This window comes from Xenia sp. Carnegie-2017, unplaced genomic scaffold (genome assembly GCF_021976095.1).
Source record: "Xenia sp. Carnegie-2017 unplaced genomic scaffold, XeniaSp_v1 HiC_scaffold_20, whole genome shotgun sequence".
NCBI lineage: Eukaryota > Metazoa > Cnidaria > Anthozoa > Malacalcyonacea > Xeniidae > Xenia > Xenia sp. Carnegie-2017.
The window spans coordinates 2144525-2158681 of record NW_025813483.1 but is presented as its reverse complement, the minus strand read 5'-3'; the positions used below and the strand labels follow the sequence as shown (position 1 = coordinate 2158681).

The window sequence follows — 14157 nt, the reverse complement described above, 5'->3', positions numbered from 1 at the left end:
ACGCTGTGCAGGCGGATGTCGTTGTTTTCCGTTTGAAGGAATAAAGAACAATGCTTTAATTGAAGACAGACATCTTCTGCAGATATTTGTGGATCAATGCTTTCAATAAATTTTATTATAACATCTTGTGGTAAGGGATCGAAAGATATTATTGAGAAAAGTTTAAAAACATGTTCCAACAAGATGGATTCTTCAGCATTTTTTTGAACTGCTAACATAACAGTTTTCATTCCTAAGTAAGCTGAATTTATTTTTTCAAAATTGCCATCCATTTTCTGACGCTTTCCTTCATTCAACTTATGAAAATATTCCTCCCAGGTGAATGTCGGATTTGCACTTTTTACACTACCTACGTAGGAAGCAGCATTTGCCAGGAACAGCGGTTGACGATCTAATCTGTCTAATAAATCCTTTAAAAATTTTTCATCTTTATTATGAACATCAGAAAAGAAAGATAAAATTTGTCGACATTCTTCATTGTTCATACCATGACTAACTGAAATGTGTTTACTTAGATTTCCATCTGGTGGTATGGCATCTGTATTTTGCACAGTTACTATAATTTGTCCATTTTCCCAGCTATGATCACCAACTTGAGGTAATAATGGATAAATTTTATGAAGCTCAACCACATTATCTACAACAATCCACCATGTTTGCCAAGATTTCAGTTGTTGTGTCAGCAATATTTGAAAATCTTTGATTTTGTCTTCGCTGCTTTTTGCTTCTTTTAAAATATTTTCAAGGACAGTTTTATCATTGCTTAATCGTTGATAAAGTTCAGCATAAGTTTTCAAAAGAGAGTCGATATCTTTTCCTTCGAGTGTCATCACAAATGTCGTATTCTTTTCCCAGTCAAATGAGTTATACATTTCTTCACAAATTTGTCTGGCTAATTGAGATTTACCACTGCCAGGATTACCAGAAATATAGTAATATGTTAGTTCATTATTGTTAGTACTGCGCAAGTTATTGAGATCTGCTGTGATTTGATTAAGTAATTCTGTACGTTTAACCACATCGTGATTTGATTTGTAAGGAAGTACTTGAAAAGAATTAAATATATTTCGTTCACTTTTTATTTTGATAATTTCAGTAAATGAAAATCCTAGATCTTGAAATGAGTTTTCAATATCACAAACCATTGTATGAAATTTCGAATCAGAAACTTTTCCTTTATTTTCATGGATGAATTTGTTTCTTACATCACGAAGTTTGTCCACAGCAGCTCTAACTTTATCATTAATTTTTGTTCCAATTGATTGGGTAAACAATATTGCTTTACATATTGTCGTGCAATCCCACTTACTTGTGTCACCATCTTTAAGTTTTGACAATATTTTTTCATCACGAAATATGTTTGTTGATCTTTCAATGTTGAACAACTTCTGACCACTGACGTTTGTGTTTTCCCATTCTCCAAGAGATTTTTTGTAATGAGTGTTCCATTCTTGGATAAAAAGATCAACAAGTTTCTTTTCAACATCTGTAAGTACTTTCTGCAGAGAGGAGTTATTAATTTCTTCCCTTGACTGCATCTAAAGATCATAAAATTATTAATATTATCATAAATTGGTCCTTTAATTAGACTTTATAGACAACTACAATTGTTGAAGATCAAACATAGCTACGTAATGTTACAGTTTTACTTGTACGTGTAAATGAATATCGAGGATGGCAGCTGAAAACAACGCAATTGGACATTTTAGTTGTCCTGCATTTAGGCATTTGGCTATATTTTGGTAGTGGCGTGGCTAGGATTTTGCGAGTAGGGGAGGGGAGGGGGGGGGGATTTATTACCACGTCCGTCGATAGCGAAATGGCCCTAAACACTGCTTCTACACTGGGAGATTTTTATCACAACATGAATAGTTTCAATTTTTTAACTTCTCAGTTAAACCTTGGAGGATTTGTACATTCTTTGTGTAATAACGTTACGTAGATTGATTATTGATTTTAATGGAATGTTTTCATTTTATAATACACCCAGAATTGCAGTATTTTCATGAACCTTACTCTTAGTCATTGCTATATTTGTATTTTTGTATGTACAAGTTTGAGTCTACGAGTATACTTGTCCACGATCTCATACAAGTTCTATGATATGGTGTAATGTGGTTCAAGATATGCATCACAATAGTACTTGTTCTTCCTTGCCCACAAGAGACTTGATATATTCTAGAATTATTGTTTTGTTCTTTTCATTTTTAAGAAATTAAACTCTTTACCACACGGCTAACAACCTAGAAAGGGTAAATAAAACGCAAACTAGTCTACACAGCTAGTAGAATGCTTCCTTTTACAGTAAAGTTTTGTGAATTCGTAATAACTACATTAATGCCATATGCTTCTTTTTCAATTTCGAATGATGCATACGAAGACTCTTATCCAAATTGAAATGGAGGCACTTGGGGGGCACAGCTAATTTTAGGGGGCACGTGCCCCTTTCCCAGGCCCCAATTTAGCGACGCCACTGCATGTTGGAATGAAAATGGAGGTACTGAGTTATATTATCATTTAGGAAGGTGTTTAACAATTTGTGTAACTGACACACAAAATGACTTACGCTTTTGCAGAGTTGGTCCAATGTCTGGACGACAGAAGTTTGTCTCTTGTGATTCGGGAGGCGAAAGACAATGGACGGAGAGCTTTAGAAATCCTCAGACATCACTATTAAGGCAAAGGAAAACCTCGCATCATCGCTCTTTACACAGAACTTACTTCGCTGTAGAAAAAAGACGACGAGACTGTCACAGATTATATATTGCGAGCGGAACGATCGGCAACAGCCTTAAGAGAAGCCGAGGAGATAATAAGTGATGCACTACTCATTGCAATGGTTTTAAAGGGTCTGCCAAGCACGTACGACGTCTTTGCTACCGTAACAGTTCAAAGGGAAAGACAAATGACATTTACGGAATTTAGAAACTCGTTACGAAGTCATGAAGTAGGTAACAACGTTGTGTATGTGAAACCAAAATTTGACGGAAATTGTTTCAAATGTGGAAGAAAGGGACACAAAAACTCACAATGCCGAGTGAAGGGGAACAAATGGTGCTCTATATGCAAGACCAAGACTCACGACACGAAAGACTGCCGAAAGACGAAAGAAACATCCAAGTCAGCTAAAGAAGGGCAGCGCAGTGACAGTGAACGGCAACACTCCTTTTCATTCGTGTCAAAGGATGAAGAAGAGAACGCTGAAGCAGACGTGAAGGATAAGGATAAAGCGAATTTAAATCTACTGGTGGACACAAGAGCTACAAGCCACATTATTAACGATAAGTCAAAATTTATAGATTTTGATAGTAAATTTGATAGTAAAGCGCATGTTATTGAATTAGCAGATGGCAGTAAAGCCAACGTAGTAGTCGGTAAAGGTACTGCTAAAGTCAAATTAGTTGACTTGCATGGAAATGCGCAGGATGTCTTATTAATAACTTATATGTCTCATCTTACGATGAAAATATATTCTCAGTAAATGCTGCTTTAGAAAAGGGAGCAAACGTCAAATTAGATAAACACGATAAGCATGTACAGTGACCTGAGGGTACAACGTTTGGAATAAGACAAAAAGGCAAACTTTACTATATAAATAGCATATCATCTTCGAATAAAAATGCATGTTCTCTTTACGAGTGGCACAAGGTTCTAGGTCACTGCAACTACAAGGATGTTAGGAAACTAGAGAAGGTGGTTAAGGGGATGAAAATCACAGACTTGAGGGAAGTTGAGTGTGAGGTTTGTACGCAAGGTAAAATGTGTCAGACGAGAAGTAAGCTGGAAAATAAAAAGGCGAGAGGTCCTCTTGAGTTTATTCACACGGATCTTGCAGGTCCTATTGATCTGGAAGGAAGAGAAGGGTTTAGATATGCATTGTCGTTTGTGGATGATTATTCAGGATTGAATATGGTCTATTTTCTTAAGCATAAAAGCGACACACCACAAGCATTAAAACAGTTTTTAGCAGATGTTGCACCTTACGGAAATGTGAAACGCGTAAGAAGTGATAACGGCACTAAATTTACAAGCGAGAAATTCAAATCGATTCTTAGAGAAAACAAAATTCGGCATGAAACTAGTGCACCATATTCGCCACACCAGAACGGCACAGTTGAGAGATCGTGGTTAACTTTATTTAACATGGCTAGGTGTCTATTGGCAGAAACGGAACTATCAAAATCCATGTGAACATATGCCGTCATGACATCTGCTTATATTAGGAATCGTTGTTTTAATTCGAGGTTGAACAAAACTCCGTTCGAAACGTTTACAGACTCAAAACCTGACTTGAGCGAAATGCACGTTTTTGGTTGTGTTTGTTATGGTTATTCACAAAATTCCAAAAAGTTAGACCCTAGAAGTAAACAATGTATTTTCGTAGGGTATGATAAAAATAGTCCAGCATATCTACTATACTACCCGGACATCAACAAGGTAGAGCGTGTAAGATGCTTTAAGTTCTTCAGGGAGGGTAGCAGGGAACTGCCAGAACTAGATGTTGAAGAACTTGCACCTCAGATAGCAAAATTGCAATGAAAGAAAACCCAAAACAACTAACGAAGACATTAGCACTCTAGAGACATCTAGAGAATCAAGATACCCCACTAGGATAAGAAGTAAGAGTAAATATCTTGACAAGTATGTGACAAAAGAAGTTTCAGGGGAGGATACTGTCTCATATACCGTAGATTATTGCTATATTGTATCCAAAATCCTAACGACATATTCCCAAGCAATAAGCTCTATTGTAAAAGTAAAATGGCAAAAAGCCATGAATGATGAAATGAAAGCGTTAATTGACAATAATATGTTTGAACTTGTTCCACCCCCAAAAAACAGAGACATAGTGGGGGGGGGGAATGGGTATACACCGTAAAAGTAGGCAACATTTCTTAAAATAGTAGCGAGAGACTTGCCGAGCGGAAATCGAATTCGTGTAATAAAAATTAATGCCCAACATAAAGTTTTGATTAGAGCCATAGAAATAGACCAAAAAAATTGTTAAATTGATTTTATTGTAACGTTTCGTCTTTACTCAAGACATCTTCAGACAAATAATAAATAGGATGTTAAGACAAAATATTATATTTACAAAAGGGTGTTAAATTACTACTAAAGGAGGCGGTGTCAAATGGATTATATGATAAGGAAGTTAGGAAGTAAAATAAAGAGAAATTAAAAGAGGTTAAGTGGAATGGAGTTTCCTTGCACGTTAAGTGAAGGCTTGTATTTATTGATTAGAAGGGTTTCATGAATGCAGAGTTCATAAGAATCGTTAGAAGAGGAGATTATTTTAAAATCGTCTAAGTTGGGGTTGTGTCCAGTTGCGTTAATGTGAGAATGAACGCTTGATAACGCAGGGTAGGAAACTTGGTTGCCTGTAAGGGGGGATATTCCCAAGTGCTCCGAAAATCTGGTGTGTAGATAACGTGTTATTTGACCCACATACGAGGCGTTGCAGCTTCGACTCTTGAATAAGTAGACTACACCAGATCTCAGCGGTTTGGGAGTTTTTTCCTTAAAGGGGAAGAAAGAAGAGATACGTTGGGAAGGGCGGAAAACAAATTTAATAGATATATGTGGGAAGGCTGCAGCACAAAGGCTATTGTTTTGTGTACGAATTTGAAGGGAGTGTATGCCGGTGAAAGGAAGACAAAAATAGATGGGCATTTTGTGAGCAGTCAAGACAGGTGGTTTGGAGATGTTGTTAAGGAAGCGACGTGTGATTTGGTCAATTATACGTGAAGGAAAACCGTTTTTGGTGAGTGACTTTCTGGTAAATTCGAGTTGTGTATGAAAATTTTCGTAAGTAGAACAAAGGTTGACGATGCGGTGACCACACGTCATCTACACACCAGATTTTTGGAGCACTTGGGAATATCCCCCCTTACAGGCAACCAAGTTTCCCACCCTGCGTTATCAAGCATCTTTGCTCACATTAACGCAACTGGACACACCCCCAACTTAGACGACTTTAAAATAATCTCCTATTCTAACGATTCTTATGAACTCTCCATTCATGAAAGCCTTCTAATCAATAAATACAAGCCTTCACTTAACGTGCAAGGAAACTCCATTCCACTTAACCTGTTTTAAGTTCTCTTTATTTTACTTCCTAACTTCCTTATCATATAATCCATTTGACACCACCTCCCTTAGTAGTAATTTAACACGTTTTTGTAAATATAATATCTGGTCTTAACATCCTATTTATTATTTGTCTGAAGATGTCTTGAGTAAAGACGAAACGTTAAAATAAATTCAATTTTACAATTTTTTTGGTCTATTTCTATGGCTCTAATCAAAACTTTATGTTGGGCATTCATTTTTATTACACGATTTCGTAAAAGCACTATTGCTAATGCGCATTTAATATACACGACAAGTTTTTTTAAAATAGACATGTTTCGACATCTCATAATGCCATCTTCAGTATGAGTGAAATAATAAGTGATACAAGGTTTATATAAAAGTAATATGATACATAAATTACAACAATAAAAAGGAAATAAGATAAATTAATGGGGAGCGTCCGAGCGTATTATAAACTAAATATTGTATTGAATTTAAAAACTTGAACATTGAGGTCAGGGTTGAGAACATTGAGTTCAAGTTTTGAAATTCAATACAATATTTAGTTTATAATACATTCGGACGCTCTCCATTAATTTATCTTATTTCCTTTTATTGTTGTAATTTATGTATCATATTACTTTTATATAAACCTTGTATCACTTATTATTTCACTCATACTGAAGATGGCATTATGAGATGTCGAAACATGTCTATTTTAAAAAAACTTGTCGTGTATATTAAATGCGCATTAGCAATAGTGCTTTTACGAAATTATCCATGAATATCTTATTTCCTCTACTACCTCGTGACCATGCACATGATGTGTATCGATGTAGAACATTACTATTATATAGTAGAAATTTATTTCTTTTTATTATTATATAAAGATATATGAAAGTTAACAAGTTGATTTTTCAAACCTGATTCGAGCTAGTTCCAAATCTCACCAAAATCAACAAATTTATTTTTATAAAACATTTACATACGTACATAACGCGGAAGTAGAATATTTTACAGAAAAACAAAATAATCGATAAATGGACATGAAACATTAAATCACAAAATCAAAATACAATATAACAACGAAAGGTAAAGTTTAAAATCAACATACCTTCACAAATTCAGAAAGATTACAAGACACAACCAACTACATGATATCTCAGGAGCGACGTTCTAGTCGATTCTGTAGAATAATTTAAATGATTGATGTTTCCGGTCACGTGAGATATATTACCCTACCCCTAGGAGAAAGGCTCCTACAATATACCGGAAGAAAACCCCTTTCGTTTTACCAACCAAACAAATCACTCCATTCGTCTTATGAGACGTGGCTAAAACCCGGTAAAGTACGGGTACAAAACGTCGGCAGGTAGTCGTGGGAGATACATACGTTGTACTTTGGTCGTTTAACTTATGTTATTGTGTCATTGGTAATATCGATAATATTTTCTGATTTGTGATTTTCTTGCTGGTAATTTTAAAAGATGCCAAGGTACACCAAATAGCGGCCTTATAGCTGTTAGACTTTTCAACATTTATTTTCATTTTATAGATTTTATGATAATTTTGTAGGAGCAATAAAAGGTTTAAAGCAACTGTAGCTGTCACATATCATGATGAGGATGGCCATGTTGAGAGAGAGGAGGTGGATTTGTCAGAATTGGTTACTGAGGATCATAGAGGAAGCTGTTCTTTTAACAGTCCTGATAATTGTGGTGCATTGGAAGGCCATGAACTGGGAATGGAACAAGATAACAGTGATCTTGAAAGTGATGTTCACCATGATTGTGAAGAATCATCTTCTTATTACCAGAAAGTTGAAAGAAAACAAAAAGCATGGGAAAATTTGCGACATTCAATTATAAAGAATACATTTCAGTTTGCTGGCAAAAATTGGAGCAATCTGAAGTGTATTCATTGTGATAATGAAGCAAAGTTTAGGTGCAGCGATTGTGGTCCAATGGCAAAGTATTGTGAGAACTGTATGTTAAAGATGCACACAACCGTAAATATTTGTCATCATGTTGAAATATTTAAGGTAACCTTTATGAGCTAGATATTATAAAAGTGTTTACAGTTAACTCTCTCAACACTTGCAACAAAAAATGCAAAAATAAAATGAGAGTTTACATTGTGAAACATGCTACGAAGCACTAATCTAATATTTTTATGAATGCAAGAAAGGGATTGATTACAACTAATTTCTACGAGGTTATTCATTGCTTTGTAGGATGGCATGTTTTGGCCATATAAACTCATGAACATGCTGGTGTATGATTGTTCATGCCAAACAGCTCGTCACAAAAGAAGTGTTTCTGTTGTTGATGTTAAAGGTATGTTATATGTAAAATGTGCTGCAAAAGTTTTTCATTTTAGCTGGGATGGTTCAACACAATTATAATTTTGGATCTTTTTCAATTTTAGGCACCTTTTGTACTGTTGAGGTACAGTTTTGCTCATGCTCTCAGAGTTTGTTCAACTTCTGCAATTTGGCCTTTGGGGTGGAACACCTACAAAACCAAGAATTGCATTTGCAATTGAGTTTTTGAATTGATTCATTCTGTGCAGATGGAATGCCAGGCATCAATAAAAAGCATTTGTCAGTCATTTGAAGAGTTTAATCATAACCACATATTCTCTTCTTATGCAACACCAAAAATGTATCCTGTCATTATAGATGCTTTTGAAGAATATAGGTAACTGCATGTAGGTCACTGATTTATTGCACTGCTGTACTACGTATGAATTGCTGGGAAAGTTGCAGTCAATTTTATAGCCTAAGAATCTCATCTTAAGAGATGTATTTAATTGGAGGAAATCAAAATGCTAAAGTTTATGATGGGAAAGGATTTTTCCTCAAGTATTACTGTCTTGCACTGTATTTTGTTTATGTCATTTGTTTAAGAGTGCATAATTGCTTTCTTTGTGTCATTGTTTTTTTCAGAATTTACAGACATAAACTAAACATGTTGAGCTGTGTTATTCCTGAGCTTGATGAAGGAAATATCTGTCCTACTTGTCCCAAAGTGAGTATATTCGTATTACTTGTTTAACAATGACAATTTAGTAAAAAGAACATTAGCAATGCTATCTCAAACACCTTTTTGACTGCATCATTTGCATCATTGAACTCAAATACATTGCATGATTTTATCCTTCACCATTTTATTGAAGACTGATGGTGTGATCTTTGAGTCTCTTGATGCTCTATTTATTGGACGAAGGAAAAAGCTGGGCAGAGTCTTGGAAAACCTCTATTTGGACAGCTGATGTTCTATGATCAGACACATGTTGATCAATTTGTTGCCAATTATACCACACCTACATCAAACAAGGTCAATGTAGCTTTAATATACTTTGTTATTCTAATGAAAATTCAGGCATGGAAGTTACAGTGCTTTGAATATATTTGATTTTTTACATTCTCTACCACATAGTTTTTATTTTCAATAAATTTGTGCCATGGGCTTTAGGAAATAAAGCTCTTGTATACTTTTTGTTTGTTACATATTGATACTTATAGGAGTGTCATGGTTTTCTTGCTGGGAATGCTGTTCGATCAATGAATCGCTACAGAGCTCTTGATGAAACAGCAATCTTTGGGAGGCTGTCGACATGAGTTTCCTAAAAATTCTTAAATTTGAAACATGGAGAGAGGTCTGTTACACACATTTTTCTCTATTTTTACCTAAATGTTCTTGGTTTGAAAGAGGTGGTTAGGATGCATGCATTTGATGGTGTAAATTTATTTTTTTCAGTTGGTTTGCTACTTTCAATGCTTTGTGCAAGTGCTGAAGCTTTTGCATACATGTGGTTGCATTATTTAAAAAAATATTCTACATATTTTATAGATTGAGCTATGCAGTTTATGTTCTCCAAGAATTAGAGAAAGATAATGTTGATAATCCTGCACTCAAAATAAACATATTGTATGATGTTGCATGCATGTTGATGAAACACTTACAGGTAATATTCAATTGACAATAGTTGCTTTGTTACCTGTTTCCTTAGTCAATAACTTTTCCCTCAACACTTTTTTTCTTTGAAAAAGTAGTCTTTCACATGTTTTTCTTTATTTTGTTTTTTACAAAAAGAATTTGAGGATCCGATTGTTGACATTTTTCAATATTCAATTCCAATTTTTCACTGGTATGGGCATGTTGGACGGTGCCAAGTTAGTTGTTATTGTTTTTATTTTTCATACGTATTAACAGATGGTGATACCTATGCTATCATAACTAATGGTATTGTAGATGATAAAATGATAAAAATTCAATAATTGTTTACTAAATCTTTCTTGTAAAAGGTTAAATTTAGTCCCCGTCGTAAAGAAGGATTTGGCCTAACTGACGGTGAGATGTTGGAGAGATTGTGAGCTTACATTCGCAAATTTAGCAGAATGACTAAAGAAATGCGTCCAAGTCACAGAGTTGATGTACTCAGTGATGCTCTTTTACATTATGGAAAGAAAACGAAGATTAATTTAGGTATAGCTAGTTTTTCTTTCTTTGTTTGAACATATACATAGCTAACATGTCATCATATTATGTAATAGCAGGTATGAATTAAATTTTGTTTTTTGAGGCAATTTGCTGATGGCAAGGATGAAGCGAGCTGTTGACGTGGAAGAAACTGCAAAATCAGATATTGAAAAGTTATGCAGGTGCTTTCCGTGTGAGTATATGTTTGTATTTGCTGTGTGATTATATTTGACTCCGATTTTGGATATGAACTATTTACGACTCACATGAAAGCAGTAAATTTTCTTTTTTTCATTATCTAAAGCTCACAGCATTTCAATAGATGATATTCGTGAGTGGATGAAGGACGAATCGACTTTTTTTGGTCGTGAAGTTGAGACTGGTTAGTAATTGAGAAACAATGGCTTGTAGCTAAGGAACAGATTTGACACATAATTATTGATGCTCATTATGTGGAAATGTTTTACCCACAGAAAACTTTTTTTAACAAATATACGTAAATCTTGAACAACTTACAGAAGAAGAAGATTGGAAATGCAAGTACGTTATATACCTGGACTTGTACGCTGATCTTTACCATCGATGGAATGGTTGCACTGATCCAAGTGAACTGACTGTTTGATTTAATCAGATGAAAAAGTATGTTCGAAAAGTTCAACATGTTTCTAGAGATATTAAAGTCTTAAACAGTGTGAATTTAGAAAAATGAAGTGGGAAAATTTTGAAGCTATGAATGTACGTCGTAACATTGTGAATACTAAGTTGGAATATCGAATAAAAAATATTTCTTGTTTTTATACGTACGTACAAGTAGAAATTTATATGCAACTTGCAGGTGCTTGTCTGACCGTGTCTTATATTTGTAATAAGTTGGTATTTACTGTCTAGAATTGACGAGCACTTGAAGATCATGGAAAGGGAAAACTCAATTTCTGCACGCTGGCAAAATACTGACTCAGAGTACGAAAATGCAAAACGCGAGGTTGCGTCTAGGAAAGAAAAACGTGTTTTGTCTTGAATGAGGAAAAATGTTGTTGAAAGATGGTTTCTCCTAAATCTTAAGTCTAAATACTGTGGTAACTATACGTATCTCATAAATGTTCCATACCACTTGCAATGTTTGTAAATTACTTTACATGTTGCCTTCTTTGTAATGTTCTCTGTATGTTTGTAAATGTTTCTGTATGTTTGTTCTGTTTTTCAGATGGTCAAGCGTTGGCATCCAGACTTTCGAAGCAAATTACTCGAGTAACAAAGGATGTCAATAAAGATATCGCAGCTTATAACGAGGCGAAACAATCACATTCTAATCATACACATACCGCATTAACATTAGATGCTGTCAAAGATCCTGACAATGATTTTTGGTGTGAATATCTAGCTGCACCTACTGATGAAGATTGTTCAGTTCCATTTACTGTTAAACGGAAGGCTATAGATTTATGCCATTTGCTTGACCGATCCAAGGAAGAGCAAATCCTGTTGAAGTCAGAAATGGAAAACACGTGGAGTCACTACTTTCAGCAGCACGGCAAGATTACTTACTTTTTGAAGAGTTTTATTAATTATGAAAACGTACTTGATGTTGAATACGGTGAAGCGATATTTTTACACAGGAAGATCTTTCAAATTGAAAGCATGTTGATAGATCTAGAAAAAAGGTTTTCTTTGTACATCAACAAAGACGAACCACAGTATTTATTTCATGGGAATGTTGACATGCTTCAAAGTGATCTGGTGTCGGCTCTGGATGACGAAGAAGAAGTGGTTGTGTATGAAGAAGTGGATTCAGAAGACGATCAAACAAGTGAAGACGACTATGAAAGCACCAGCGATGATGTATAATGGGGTTGTGCAGGCACTTTAAGCTCTTGAAAATCCTTTAATTAGAAAATCAATTTACGTAAAGGGTTCTTGAAAAGTTGTTAAGAAATCATGTGTAATAGCCGCCCAACGTACGTACGCTGGGAAAAAACTTTTTGTTTAATAAATACGTTTTGAACTGTCATTTGTAATTTTTTGATAGTTATACAATGTAGTATATGATGAAAATTGATGTTATATATACGTGGGTAATAGCAGCCCAACGTACGTACGCTGGATAATAAAGGTGTTTAAAAAAGGTTTTTCTTAAATAAATACTTGGTGTAAGCTTGGCAACTCGATGAAGCACTTGGCTTGCCGATTTTGAAATGTTTATTATCGCGAGTGAAATTAAAGATAAAAAGCAACAACGAGCATTACTTCTCTGTCAAGATGGTTCACGCATTCGTAAAATATTTCGACAGCTCAAAGATAAAGGCGACGACAGCGAATATGAACTTGCTAAAACCAAATTAACGGAATATTTTGATTCTCAAAAAAATCGGCGATATGAAGTGTACAAATTTCGTGAAGCCAAACAAGAACAATCAGAAACGTTAGACCAATTTCATACGCGATTGAGGAAATTAGCTCAAACATGTGCTTTTGATGATGTTGACTTTGAGGTGGAACAACAGATAATCATGGCGGGATCTTCTTCGCGGATACGAAAGAAAGCACTAAAAGATAGCGACTGTAAACTCAGGGATATTTTACTGGACGGCCGTAGACTGTTACACACAATGCCAAAGCTCTTCAAGATGCCCTGGGAATAAATGACATAGCAGACTCTTTATTTTGGGTAGGAGGCACATATTCATATATTCATGTTCTGCCACATTAAGTTCCTTTTAAATCCATTGTTTTCAACAGATTAAGACATGCATAAATGAATTTGTGCCCCCCCCCCCCCAATTAACAAGTATCCTGCGCCGCTGCTGGAATTTTTTATATATTAGTAAATCTGATAGTCGGACAATTAAATGTGTCATTTTCACTTCTGTCAATGCTATGGCAATGATATCCTGCTTTTTCTTCTTCAGGTTATTTATAACTTTTACTTTACATTGCCTTTATAGTTTGAACTATAATAAAGTATTATTGAATCAATCATAAAATAAATATTTCCTCCAAAGTAAAAAAAACAAACATTGTCACAACAGATAAGGTGTTAGTCCATAAATCAAGTATGATTAAATGAAATAACAATAGCTGCATGTCCATTTCAAACAACTACAATTCTCATAAATAGAAAGTATATTTTGTAAATTATATGAATGAATAGAAATAAATATAGAAAAGACTGTATTCATACTTATATAGCAAAGCAAATCTTGTGGGCTTTTCAGTATTTCAAAAAGTGATGTTACATGATCATGGTTGCTGTAAGATCAGTATTTACTGTTATTATACAATAAAATGAACCAACAACATTCATTTTAAGGAACTTCACAACTTCTGAATAGTTAGATATTGCAAACTAAACTCATAAATATACTTTGATAGTTCCATACAATTTTTCTTAATAAAAACTGTTCCAGTGAATAAATGACAGTTGAAAACATTAAAATACAAATGTTTGAATATTGTAAATAATATATTTATATCTTTTATAAATATACAACTTTTGTTATTTGTACCTTTGTTAAAAGAAATCTACAACACAACTGTTTCTAATCAGCTTTATTATAAAGAGTACATACCTAAAATGAAAAGAGAAATTGATTTTCTTCTT

General features: G+C 34.5%; 3 protein-coding genes across 6 annotated transcripts; 2 read left to right on the top strand and 1 right to left on the bottom strand.

Moving 5' to 3' along the window:
* Positions 1 to 345: 345 nt before the first annotated feature.
* On the bottom strand, positions 346 to 7261 carry LOC124440938. The gene is made up of 3 exons (XM_046991365.1): positions 7190 to 7261; positions 488 to 1538; positions 346 to 410 (listed from the first exon to the last, which is right to left on the bottom strand). Exons 2-3 carry the CDS (start codon positions 1536 to 1538, stop codon positions 346 to 348), a joined length of 1116 nt encoding a protein of 371 aa, XP_046847321.1. The 5' UTR covers positions 7190 to 7261.
* Positions 7262 to 7417: 156 nt separating this feature from the next.
* LOC124442053 lies at positions 7418 to 9676 on the top strand. 3 transcript variants are annotated; one of them, XM_046992574.1, is made up of 7 exons: positions 7418 to 7570; positions 7651 to 8116; positions 8309 to 8411; positions 8503 to 8522; positions 9023 to 9104; positions 9253 to 9413; positions 9602 to 9676. In XM_046992574.1, the coding sequence occupies exons 1-5, from the start codon at positions 7563 to 7565 to the stop codon at positions 9035 to 9037; spliced, it is 612 nt and encodes a 203-aa protein (XP_046848530.1). In that variant the 5' UTR covers positions 7418 to 7562; the 3' UTR covers positions 9038 to 9104; positions 9253 to 9413; positions 9602 to 9676. The 3 variants fall into 3 exon arrangements, with proteins under 3 accessions (XP_046848530.1, XP_046848528.1, XP_046848529.1); XM_046992572.1 differs by having other exon boundaries at positions 7442 to 7508; XM_046992573.1 differs by lacking the exon at positions 9602 to 9676 and having other exon boundaries at positions 7442 to 7508; positions 9253 to 9414.
* A 355-nt stretch (positions 9677 to 10031) lies between these two features.
* Positions 10032 to 12758, top strand: LOC124442046. 2 transcript variants are annotated; one of them, XR_006947083.1, is made up of 7 exons: positions 10032 to 10044; positions 10385 to 10565; positions 10663 to 10752; positions 10864 to 10941; positions 11078 to 11198; positions 11448 to 11635; positions 11764 to 12758. XR_006947083.1 is itself a non-coding variant. In XM_046992561.1 (6 exons), exons 5-6 carry the CDS (start codon positions 11578 to 11580, stop codon positions 12402 to 12404), a joined length of 699 nt encoding a protein of 232 aa, XP_046848517.1. In that variant the 5' UTR covers positions 10253 to 10565; positions 10663 to 10752; positions 10864 to 10941; positions 11078 to 11198; positions 11448 to 11577; the 3' UTR covers positions 12405 to 12758. The 2 variants fall into 2 exon arrangements, 1 of the variants encoding a protein (XP_046848517.1); XM_046992561.1 differs by lacking the exon at positions 10032 to 10044 and having other exon boundaries at positions 10253 to 10565.
* Positions 12759 to 14157: the final 1399 nt, after the last annotated feature.

What these genes read in the sequence shown, in the direction of transcription:
- LOC124440938 (XM_046991365.1), bottom strand. Translation starts at nt 1,538, where the DNA reads ATGCAGTCAAGGGAAGAAATTAATAACTCCTCTCTGCAGAAAGTACTT. An exon ending in ACACATTTCAGTTAGTCATG is followed by an intron (nt 411 to 487) that starts GTATGAACAATG and finishes AAATTTTTAAAG; the next exon opens with GATTTATTAGACAGATTAGA.
- LOC124442053 (XM_046992572.1), top strand. An exon ending in ATCATGTTGAAATATTTAAG is followed by an intron (nt 8,117 to 8,308) that starts GTAACCTTTATG and finishes ATTGCTTTGTAG; the next exon opens with GATGGCATGTTTTGGCCATA. An exon ending in TTCTGTTGTTGATGTTAAAG is followed by an intron (nt 8,412 to 8,502) that starts GTATGTTATATG and finishes TTTCAATTTTAG; the next exon opens with GCACCTTTTGTACTGTTGAG.
- LOC124442046 (XM_046992561.1), top strand. Translation starts at nt 11,578, where the DNA reads ATGAGGAAAAATGTTGTTGAAAGATGGTTTCTCCTAAATCTTAAGTCT. An exon ending in TCTTAAGTCTAAATACTGTG is followed by an intron (nt 11,636 to 11,763) that starts GTAACTATACGT and finishes TCTGTTTTTCAG; the next exon opens with ATGGTCAAGCGTTGGCATCC.